General features: G+C 47.7%; 1 protein-coding gene across 1 annotated transcript; it reads left to right on the top strand.

Annotated features, from left to right (window-relative positions):
- Positions 1-5,508: 5,508 nt before the first annotated feature.
- On the top strand, positions 5,509-11,765 carry Icam3 (intercellular adhesion molecule 3). The gene is made up of 7 exons (XM_015488998.2): positions 5,509-5,868; positions 6,454-6,726; positions 9,639-9,944; positions 10,235-10,522; positions 10,778-11,032; positions 11,146-11,394; positions 11,481-11,765. The coding sequence occupies exons 1-7, from the start codon at positions 5,682-5,684 to the stop codon at positions 11,672-11,674; spliced, it is 1,752 nt and encodes a 583-aa protein (XP_015344484.1). The 5' UTR covers positions 5,509-5,681; the 3' UTR covers positions 11,675-11,765.
- Positions 11,766-11,788: the final 23 nt, after the last annotated feature.

Raw genomic sequence — 11,788 nt, 5'->3', positions numbered from 1 at the left:
TGGGTTATTTGGCAATGCTGAAGGTGGAACCCAGGGCTAAGAGCTCATTTTCCTTTTTTTTTTTTTAAGTTGTAGATGGACACAATATCTTTTCATTCATTCATTTTTTTTTTTTTTTGGTGGGATTCTCTTTCTTTCTTTCTTTGGAACTGGGGGTCAAACCCAGTGCTTTGTGAATGCAAGGCAAGCACTTTGCCACTGAACTACATCCCAACCCTTGTTTATTTTTATGTGGTGCTGAGGACCAAACCCAGTGCCCCACACATGCTAGGCAAATGGTCAACCACTGAGCCACAACCCCAGTCTTTTTTTTTTTTTAAAGCCTTGAATAACATTACATCGTCTGAACATACTCCAGTTTATACGTTCAGCTACTGAAGGACATCCTGGTTCCTTCTACATTTTGACAGTTATGAATAAAGCTGTTATAAACATCCATGTGCAGGTTTTTGTGTGGATGTGTAAGTTACTTTTTAAAACCTTTTATTATGGACAATTTAAAACATATTCCCAACTAGAGAGAACAATGTAACAAATCTACACCTTAAACACCAGGCAGCATCAAAGGGGGCCAGTCTTTTGTTTTTTGTTTGAGGGGAGGTCTTGCTATGTTGCTTAGGCTGGTCTCTCAAACTCCTGGGCTCAAGAAATCCTCCTGCCTCAGCCTACAAAGGAGCAGAGACTGTGGGCTCAATCTTGTTTATTTATTTAGTTTTGGTGCTGAGGATGGAACCCAGAGCCCCACGCATGCCTAAGTATGTGCTCTACAACTGAGCTACACCCCCAGTCTCGTGTTAAATCTACCCCATCCCCACCCCCAGTATCTGGGAGAGGCTGGTACTGGGATTGAACCCAGGGGCACTTTACCACTGAGCTACATCCCCAGTTCTTTTTATTTTTGAGACAGGTCCTCACTAAATTGCTGAGGGTGGCCTGGAATTTTCTTTTTAAGTATTTTTTTATTCATTTATTTATATTCGGGAAAATCAAACCCAGGCAAGTACTCCACCACTGAGCCACAAATCCAGCCCTTTGACTGGAACTTTCGATCCTCCTGCCACAGCCTCCTGAGCCATTGGGACTACAGGTGTGCACCCCTGTGCCCGGCTAACACTAAGTAATTCTGAAACAAATCCTGCACATTATATCATTCCATCTGTAAAAACTTCAAAAATGTATCTCAAAAAGATAACTGCAAATAGTAATCTCAGTGTCATTGACACAGAGAAAAAGCTTAAAGATAATTCCTAGTATCATTGTATAGCATATGAAGGTTTCGATTTCCCCAACTGATTCTTAAATATTTGTGTTTTGTCTGTTTATAATTTGTTCAAATCAAAATCCAAATGAAGGATGCGGTGGTAGCTCAGTGATGGAGCACTTACCTGGCACGCATGAGGCCCTGGGTTCAATACTGAGCACCACATAAAATTAAATAAATATAAATAAAGATACTGCGTCCATCTACAACTAAAAAAAATAAAGATATGGCGTCCATCTACAACTTGGATCTTATTTGGCTGTTTTAAAACAGCCAAATAAGATCCAAGTTGCATTTAGTTGAGGGCAGTTTCCTGAAAGTCTCTTTGAATCTCTGGGTTCTGCTTTCTCTATTTTCTCACCCCTTGCAACATATTTGTTGTTGAAACCAGGTTTGTTGTCCAATAGATTTTACTAGTATGATGTCATCTCTGTGGTTAAGTTTAACACATTTCTCTTTTCACTGAACTTGACAACAAACTGTTTGCTTTCGTTTTTTTTTTTTTTTTTTTGGTGGGGGGGGCCAAGATTCCTTCTCTGGTGGTACTGTGTTCTCAGCAGGAAGCACAGATCTGCTAGTCCTGGTTTTAGTGACAGGAGCAGCTGCCCACATCCTTTGGGGATCGAACCCGGATTGGTACTGGGGTTTGAACCCAGGGGCTCTTCACCATTGAGCTACATTCCCAGCTCCCCCCTTATATTTTTTAAGTTTAAGAGGGTCTCCCTAACTTGTCAGACTGTGCCTGGCAGGGATGCACAGGGTTTTATTGTTGTTTTGTCTTTTTGTGGTGCTAGTGATCAACCCCAGGGCCTCACACATACTAGGCAAGCTCTCTACCACAGAGCTGCACTTCCAGACCTGCACAGATGCAGTCTTTATTTTCCAGCATTTGAAAAATTTTCAGACATCCAAAAAAGTTGGAAGAATTGTTCAGGGAACACCCTAAATTCTACAATGAATGTCTGGGCCACATTTGCTTTATAATGCTAGCTCAGTTTGCCTAACCATTCCTTTGCCCATCCATCAGTCCATCTCATATTTAAGATGTAAGACAGGGCTGGGATTGTGGCTCAGCAGTAGAGCGCTCACTTAGCACGGGTGGGACCCGGGTTCAATCCTCAGCACCACATAAAAAAATAAAATGCATTGTGTTGTGTCCATCTCCACCAAAAAATTAAAAAAAAAAAAAAGATGTAAGACAAAATAGGTGGATACCATTTTTTTGGTGTGAAAATTTATATAATACTTTTTCCTGTTTTATTTTTTAATATTTATTTTTTAGTTGTAGTTGAACACAATACCTTTATTTTACTTATTTATTTTTATGTGATGCTGAGGATCAAACCCAGGGCTCACATGTGCTAGGTGAGCGGTCTACCACTGAGCCACAACCCCAGCCCCTTTTAACCATTTTTAAATGGCATTAAATATAATACCACTATAATTTCTAGAACTTATTCATCTTTCCAAACTGAAATTCTGTACCCATTACACAATACCTCCCTCTACCTGAGCTGCTGGTAGCTTCTGTTCTACTGTCTCTATGAATCTGCCTATGTGAGGGACCTGGAATAAGTGGAAGCACACAACATGTGTCCTTTGTGACTGTCCTACCTCACTTCACATAATGTCTTTCATGTTTATCACATAAGCCAGGCATGATAGTATACCCTTGTAATCCCAGTAGCTCAGGAGGCTGTGACAGGAGGATTACTAATTTGAGGCCAACCTGGACAACTTAGTGAGACTCTGTCTCCAAAGAAAAAATAAAAAAGGCTGGGGAGCTGAGCACAGTGGTGCACGCCTGTAATCCCAATGACTCAGGAGGCTAAGGCAGGAAGATCGCAAGTTCAAAGCCAGCTTTAGCAAAAGCGAGGTGCTAAGCAACTCAGTGAGACCCCATCTTTAAAAATAAAATACAAAATAGGGTTGTGGATGTGGTCAGTGGTTGAGTGCCCCTGAGTTCAATCCCCAGTACCAAAAAAAAAAAAAAAAAGGCTGGGGATATAGCTGGGGTAGTGTGTCCCTGGGTTCAATCCCAAGCAGTGGGAAAGGAAAATAAATAAATAAATAAATAAATAAATAAATAAATAAATAAATAAGATTTGTGTTGTAACCTTTGTCAGAATAACCTTCCTTCTTAGGGCTAGATAATATCTCCTTCTATGGACAAACCACATTTTGTTTACCCATTCATCCACTGATGGGTAAACTGATGGGTGCTTGAGTTGCTACCACCTTTTGGTTACTGTTCGTAATGCCACTGTGAACATGGGTGTATAGATATCAGAGTCCCTGCTTTCAGTTCCTTAAGGTACACATAACTAGAGGCAGAACTGCTGGGTCATACAGTAAATCTATGTTCTACTTTTTTTTTTTTTTTTTAGTTTTTTTTAGTTGTTGATGAACCTTTATCTTATTCATTTATTTATATGCAGTGCTGAGAATTGAACCCAGTAACTCACACATGTGAGGCATGTGAGGCAAGCGCTCTACCACTGGGCCACAACATTGAATCTGCCTATGTGAGGGACCTCGAATAAGTGGAAGCACACAGCTCTATGTTCAACTTTTTTGAGAATCTGCCAAACTGTTTTCTATAGCAGCTACACCATATTACATTCTACCAATGAAGGGCAAGGATTCCCGTTTCTCTAATCCTCACCAGCATTTATTATTTTCTCCTTGTTTGTTTTGGTTATGGCATCCTAATGAGCATGAAATGGCATCTCATCAGAGACTTTCTTTTGTTTTACTTTTGAGATGGGGTGTCTTGGTTGTCTGTCAGCCTCAAACTCCTGGGCTCAAGTTATCCTGCACTGGCTTCCCCAGCAGGGGATACCACATGCGAATGTAGCCATATCCAGTTTACACTGAGGTTTTGATTTGCATTTCCTGAATGACTAGTGGTGTTGAGCAGCTTTCCTATGCTTATTGGCAAAAGCACATCATTGGAGCAAAGTCTGTTTGAATCTCTTGCCCATTTTTGAACAAGGTTATTTTTTGTTGTTGAGTTGTATGAATTCTTTATAATCTGAATATTGATCCCTTATCAGATATGCTATTAATAAAATACTTTTTTGGGGGAGTCCTGGGGATTGAACCCAGGAATGCTTTACCACTGAGCTCAACCCCAGCCCCCCCCCCTTTTTTTTTTTAACTATGAGACAGGGCTTTGCTAAGTTGCTGAGGCTGGCCTCAAACTTGTAATCCTCAGCCTGAGTCTCCTGCGATTACAGGCGGGTGCCACTGTGCCCAGCTACAAAATACTGTTGATTTGGGCTTTAGCTTCAGATTTAGTTCTCAACTTAGGCTGGGAAATGCATTGTTTGGGGAGTAGAGAGGGCAGCAGAGGGGCAACCTGGTTGGAGGGGGAGTGCTCTGGGTGGGGGTGCTCGGGTGAGCCCAGGGATAGAGAGTGGGTGAAGGCAGGGGCAGCATCAAGGCCTGCAACAGGGTCCCTCTCTTGGAGCTCAGATCAGAGGCCCAGGAGGCTGACCAGAGGCCAGAGATGGGGTGGGTGGGAGAGGAAATGCCTAGATCCTAGACCCCTAGATCCTTCTTTTGGAGTAGAGACCAGCTGCCTGGAGAGGGCAGAAAGGGGAGAACAGAATGGTGATAAAAGCCAGCCACGAGCAGCGTCCTGGGGAGACAGTGGCTCAGGACCCAGCTGTGGTCAAAACACCCCACCTCAGGACTACCTGCAGGAAATGGGGTCCCCCAAATCTTCAAATGCACAGGTCCTCAGTGGTCAGCCAGGGCCTGGCACACAAGTCCAACAAGTGTTGGCTTTGTTCATTTTTGTGGCTCACATTTCCTAAGGCACCTCACTGTGGCCTCCAAATCTCTTATTTGTCCCCTACTCCCAGAGGGTTGCGATCTCCCACAGACCCTTGAAACTATGCCTAGCAATCCCTGCATTGTGGCCCCTTGAAATCCTACCTTATTGGCAGCCGGACGGCACATACAGCCTCCTAGCTACTCAGGAGGCTGAGGCAGGAGGATTGCTTGAGCCCTGGAGTTGGAAGCAGCCTGGGCAATAGTGAGACCTAGTCTCAAAAAAAAAAAAAAAAAAAAGGAAAAAGAAAACGAAATGCTGCCTTATCACCTCAAGGACAGTACTAGAGGCTCCTATTAACTTCCTCTCTGAGGACAGAACCCTGTCCCTGCACCTAAGTTCAGCCGGAAGGTGTGTCATGACACCCCCTTCACTCCCCACCCTCAAGGCTTCCAGGACTGACAGCAAAAGCAGCCGTTATCCTGTCAGCATTTCCTGTGGGTTCATTTGCGTGCCAGCAGAGCAACTGGGTCCTGCCCTGTCCCTGTTGTAGACTCCCCAGCTGCTGGCCCCCATCTGGGACCCCCATCCTAGGTCCCTGGGGCCAGGGACTCGCCCTACTCACCCCAGGCCTGGGGAAGGATGCAACCCCTGCACTTGTGCAATCTTAACTGCTGGCTTCCGTCTCCTCCCTCGTCCCCTGTGGGACACCTCCTAAAGGCACCTTCCTCTCTCAGCCTGGCCACCATGACACCTTCCAGCCTGCTGCTGGGAGCCTGCCGGACTCTGGTCATCTTCCAGCTATTGGCCTGTTGTCTGCTGCCCCTAGGTGAGGCTGGTCAAGCTGGGTGGACTGGGTGAAGGGACGGGCAGCGGTTGAGGGAACAGAGAAAGCGAAGCACTGCACATCCTGAGCCCTTGCCCCTGGAAACCCTTCAGTCAAACGCAGATCTGACGACGGGCTCCCCAGCATCCCCAGGAGATGGTTCTAACTCCTTGACTCATTTTTGGGGTGGTTGGGTCCTTGCTTGTGACGTATGCTCTGTTCCAGATTCGTCTCTCTCCCCCGTTCAGTGCTAGAGGCCTCTTATTTACTCCCAGGTTTATCTAAACCCCAACCTTTGCCTGTGTGCCTCCCTCTGCCAGAATCACTCTTCTCTTTCACTTGGCAAATTCCTACTTAGGCTTCAGAACTGGCTGTCCAGGAAGCCTTCCTTGACCGACCTCCCCCAGTAGCCCAATCAGTCTCCTCTGACCTCCTCCCCTGCCCCCCACATCCCTCATTGATCCTTACTTCCTCACTGGCCTGGGAACATCACCAGATCAGGGACCGTTATCTGGGCATGAAAGGGGCCTGCTGCTGGGTGGGTTGTGGGCACCTAAACAACCACAGAACTTCCTCCTGTTCTTGCAGGTGCCCAGAGCCAGAGCCAGGAGTTCTCCCTGCAGATGGAGCCCCAAGACCCAGTGCTTCCTGCCGGCAGGTCCCTCTTAGTTAACTGCAGCACCAGCTGTCCTCGTCCTGAGCTCATTACCCTGGAAACATCCCTACCGAAGGAGGTCATAGATGAAGACCAGAGCTGGGCAGCCTTCCGCCTCAGCAATGTGACTGGTGACAGCAAGATCATCTGCTCCGCGTTCTGTAATGGCTCCCAGATGACAAGCAACTCTAGCATCACTGTGTACCGTGAGTAGATGTGCCTGGGGGTGGGATTGGCCTTGTTCAGTGCCGGGGGCAGATGGCCAATGGCTCTGAGTAATGGGGATCCTGAGTTTGCAGGATGCACGAGGGCTCAGACCTGGATGCTGTGTGCAAAAGAGACAGACACAGGCAGACATAGAGATGCATCTCAACTGTGGATTCCAGAAAGTACCCTGTCCCCTGATGGGTATGGAACCCAGGGCCTCAGATATGCCTGGCAAGCGTTCACCCAGCTACACCCCAGCTCCCAAATTCCTGCCCCGCCCTCCCCTTACTGGTTTCTTAGGGATCATTCAGAGTTTCTCAGCAGCTGTAGCACAGGTCTGTAATCCCAGGGAGGGATCCTCCTGAGACAGGAAGAATGAAAGTTTGAGGCCAGCCTGGGCAACTTAGTGAGAACCTGTCTCAAAAAATAAAAAGGTCTGGGAGGTGTAGCTCAGGGGTAGAGCAGCCTTGGGTTAAATTCCCACTACCAACCAGTACCCAAATAAGTAATAATAATTATAATGGAATAAAATATTCAGGTGTGGTGGTACCCCTCTGTAGCCCCAGCTAGCTACTCAAGAGGCTTAAGCAGAAAGATTGCAAGTTTGAGGTCAGCCTGGGCAATAAAATATAAAGTGCTCAGTGGTAAAATGCAGAATGCTTACCTAGCATGTGTGAGGGCCTGGGTTCAATCCCCAGGATTGCAAAAACCAAAAAAACCAAACAACCAAACAACAAAAAGCAAAGATTAGAATAAACTACAAAAATAGCAGATTCCACCCCTCGTGGTGACTACTGATTTGTAAAATCTGCATAGATAAGTGTACTGTATGTGTGATTATATATATGCCTGTGTGTGCACTAGTGTCTATATAGATGTTTGTGAAACTATGTGATTGTACATGTATGTGTGTATGTTAGCATCTGTGTTTATTTGCCTATGAATGTTCATTTTTTGGGAGGAGGGTACTGGAAATTGAATCCAGGGGCACTGAACCACTGAGCCACATCCCCAGCCCTTTGTATTTTTTATGTTGAGACAGAGTCTTACCCAGTTGCTTAGAGCCTCTCTAAATTGCTGAGGCTGAACTTATGATCCTCCTGCCTCAGTCTCCCAAGTCACTGGGATTACAGGTGTGCATCACCATGCCTAGCTGTCTCTGAATGTCCGTCTATGCCTGTGCACCAGTATCTCTGCCTATGTGTGTATCCTTCTGTATATCGAAATATTTGTGCATGTCCATTTCAGGATGTGTATGAGTGTATGTTGATGTGTCAGTGTTTCTGCCTTTTTCTTTTTTTAAGATGCTAGGAATGGAACCCAGGTCCTCTCACATGCTAAGATTATGCTGTACTACTGAGCTACACCACAGCCTTGTATCTGTACTGATGAACATGAATGTAGACCTCTTGTGTTTATTTGCCTATATATGTTTCTTTGTATGTTCCTATCTATGTCTTGAGTTTACCATGACCATAACCTGGGCCTGTACCCTGAAGCTTCTGAAGGATACTCACTGGGATGCCTTTGTCCAGTGCTCTTTGTCTTGACAAGCTATGGCCATCTCTTCTTAATTCTGCATCACGTGAAGTGGCATCAAGTCAGCCAGAGTGGGAGCATTTATACCACAGGAACTAGGTCAGGATTTCCTCTGCCAACCCCAAGATCCCAATTACTAGCATCACAGTCTTGACCTGCAGGCCACTATCCCTGCCCAGTGGTAGCCAAGGTGAAGGTGGAGACATATTGAAACTGTACAAATTAAGATGTTAAATATCTTCCATAGCAGCCAGTCAATGGAACTCTGTGTAATAGGTTTGTGTTGTCAAGGCCAAGAGTGACCTGCTCCACAAAGGAGGCTCAGAATTCTTTCTCTTTTGGACCAGAGATTGAACTCAGGGGCACATCCCAGCCCTTTTTTATATTTTATTCTGAGACAGGGTGAATGCATGATCCTCTTGCCTCAGCCTCCGCAGCTACTGGGATTACAGGCATTTGTCACCACACCTGGCAGGCTCAGGATTATATAGGTGTGCCTCTGAGAGGCACTGCAGCCACCCCTGGGAGAGGACCAGCCCTGGAGTATTGTGTTCCCAGTGACTGCGTGCCAGAGCATCCTGAGAGGCTGCGGCATGGCAGGTGAATTGTGACAGATGGGAGCATCTGGGACTGATTGGAGAAAACAGAAATAGTCTCTGGAAGTGGCCAAGGCAGGAGTCAAGGCCAGAAGCTAGGAGGAAAGGCCTAGTTATAGTCCCTAAGTATGACTTCCAGGATGCACATCTGTGGTTTGGAAGACCCATATTCTACCCTGGCTCTGTCACTTTCTGGCTGTATGTCCCTGTGCATATCACCCCACCTCTCCTTTTTATGGCTGGGGAAAAATAAAAAAGAAGAATGATCAAGATTTCACTAGGCTGATGTGAGCATGAAGGTGGCTGAAGTTGAAGGTGGAAAGTATAAGGAAAAATCTAGATTAAACAGGAACTTTAATGATTAATATGAATATCATAAGTGGTTAAAAAAAGTGTCCATTTTCTTCCTTCCTCATTTTTTTTTTTTCCTTCTTAGCTGTGATGTCCTTGGGAACAGAAAATCTTGACTTTTAGTGCCTGCAGTAGGGGTGAAAGGAAATTTCTCTTCTGCCCTCTGAAGGTTTGCTAGAATAAACTGACAAAGATCAACAGGGGGGTGGTGATATAGCTCAGTGGCACAGTGCTTGCCTAGCATGCCAGAGACCCAGGGTTCCATCCATAGTACCAGAAAAAAAATTTTTTTAGTGACTAAAAAAAAAAAAAAAAAAAAAAAAGTTGTTCAGGGTTACAGTTCTGGGCAGGGACATCCTGTCTCAAGCAGTAGGGTGTTGCAAGGTTGGTTGGCTGACAAATACCTTTCTCCTCCCTTCTGCCAGGGTTCCCAGAGCTTGTGGAGCTGGACCTCCTTCCCCCCTGGCAGCCAGTGGGTGAGAACCTCACCCTGCAATGCCATGTGTGGGGCGGAGCACCCCGCGCCCAGCTCACCCTGGTGCTGCTCCGTGGGGAGGAGGAACTGAGCCGGCAACCTGCGGTGGGGGAGCCAGCAGAGGGCACTGCCACAGTGCTGGCAGGCAGAGGTGACTATGGTGCCAAGTTCACGTGCAGAGCCGAACTGGACCTGCGGCCCAGAGGGCTGGGACTGTTCCAGAACACCTCAGCCCCCAGGCAGCTCCGAACTTTTGGTGAGGGAGGGGGCTGCAGAAGTTGGGTGATGAACTGAGTCAGAGTAGGGGGTGTTGTGGACCTCAAGAATTTCTGGGAAGGCATACCCTTGGCCACTGGACAAGGTTGCCCCAGAAAAAAAGCAGGAGCCTAAGGGAGAAGGCCCCAGGAGGAAGGTCTATGGCCATGCTGGTTGTTCTGGGAAGGGAGTGACCCAAGTGAAAATGTATCCCATGAAGAGGACCCTAGTTGCAGGGATGAGGGATACTGTGTGAGGCCTCCTTTTGTTCACAACTATCCTTCTTCCTAGTCCTTCCCATGGCTCCCCCACGCCTTGTGGCTCCCCTGTCATTGGAGGTGGGCACCTCGTGGCCAGTGGACTGCACTCTGGATGGGCTGTTCCCAGTCTCTGAGGCCCAAGTACAACTGGCGCTGGGGGACCAGATGCTGAATCCTGCAGTCACGATCCACGGAGACACACTCAGGGCCACAGCTACAGTCACAGCACGCGCAGACCAGGAGGGTGCCCAGGAAATTGTCTGCAACGTGACCCTGGGGGGCGAAAGTCGGGAGGCCCGGGCGAACTTAACTGTCTTCAGTAAGAAGGGAAGGGAAGGAAAGCAGTTCCAGAGGCGGTACAAAGAAGGACCTCCCGCTGCACCAGGGCGTGGCACTTGGGGGCGAGGGCGGAGACTAAGCAGGGGAGAGACCAGAGCTGCCAAATTAGGGTTGTAGTGTGGGCAGGACCTCCACCCCAAATCCGGCAGAGCCTGGAGAACAGGGCTGGTGGAGGGGTGGCTAGAGCGGTAGAAGGGTGGTGGCCAGTAAGCCCCTGGGCAATGCCCTGCTTTAGCCTTCCTAGGGCCCATTCTGAACCTGAGCGAGACCAACGTCACCGAGGGGTCCAAAGTGAATGTGAGTTGCATGGCTGGGCCCCGAGTCCAGGTCATGCTGGACGGGGATCTGGCCCGGGCTCCAGGGGAACCCGCCCAGCTTCAGGTAACTGCCACGGAGGGCGACGATGGGCGCTACTTCTTTTGCAATGCCATCCTGGAAGTGGACGGAGAGGTCTTACACAGGAACGTGACTGTCCAGCTGCGTGTCCTTTGTGAGTTATCAGATCTTTCAATTCCTCACCTCTGTCTTAGGAAGACTTGAATTTCCCTTGCCCCATTGTGCCTCTGGGGAATTTTGGGGTCTGATCACATGATGGTTTCACAGATGGTCCCAAGATTGACCCGGCCAAATGTCCTCAGCGACTGGCGTGGAAAGATAGGACTAGTCATATTTTGCAGTGCGAGGCCCGAGGCAACCCAGTCCCCCAGCTACAGTGTCTGCATGAAGGCTCCAGACGTGAGGTGCCCATTGGGACCCCATTCCTTGTCAAGTTACACCACAATGGCACTTATCACTGTCAGGCAGTCAGTCCAAGGGGCACGTACACCTTGCTTGTGGTGATGCACGTTCAGGGTAAGCAAAAAAGGGGCTGTGGGGATGAAGGGGCAAGCTCAGGAGGGGTAGGAGAACACATATTTACTCCCAGCTTTTCTGCGCAGATCGGAACTCCTTCGTGGTCAGCATCCTCATGGGGGTGTTAGTGATTCTAGGCGTGGTGACTGCCATAGTGGCCTTAATATGCATCTTCGGGAAGCAGACACGGAGCGGCATCTACCACGTGAACCAGCAACACACCTCCTTGCCCCTCAGGCCTGTGCAGCCGAAAGAGGCAGTGGAATTAGAGCAGTCCTGAGGTGCGGAATGCCAGGATACTGTGCCAAAGACGGCAGTGGCTTTGGCTGTATTCTCAACTTCCTTATCAATAAAGGCTATAAATTCCGTAATCCGCGGCTTGATTCCACCCGCG

This window comes from Marmota marmota, unplaced genomic scaffold (assembly GCF_001458135.2).
Source record: "Marmota marmota marmota unplaced genomic scaffold, marMar, whole genome shotgun sequence".
NCBI classification, from domain to species: Eukaryota; Metazoa; Chordata; class Mammalia; order Rodentia; family Sciuridae; genus Marmota; species Marmota marmota.
The sequence above is the reverse complement of the archived record's forward strand: the minus strand, read 5'-3'. Positions and strand labels throughout refer to the sequence as shown.

Coding starts and splice junctions, on each gene's coding strand:
- Icam3 (XM_015488998.2), top strand. CDS start 5,682: ATGCAACCCCTGCACTTGTGCAATCTTAACTGCTGGCTTCCGTCTCCT. Junction 5,869..6,453: donor CTGTTGTCTGCTGCCCCTAG/GTGAGGCTGGTC, acceptor CTGTTCTTGCAG/GTGCCCAGAGCCAGAGCCAG. Junction 9,945..10,234: donor CAGGCAGCTCCGAACTTTTG/GTGAGGGAGGGG, acceptor CCTTCTTCCTAG/TCCTTCCCATGGCTCCCCCA.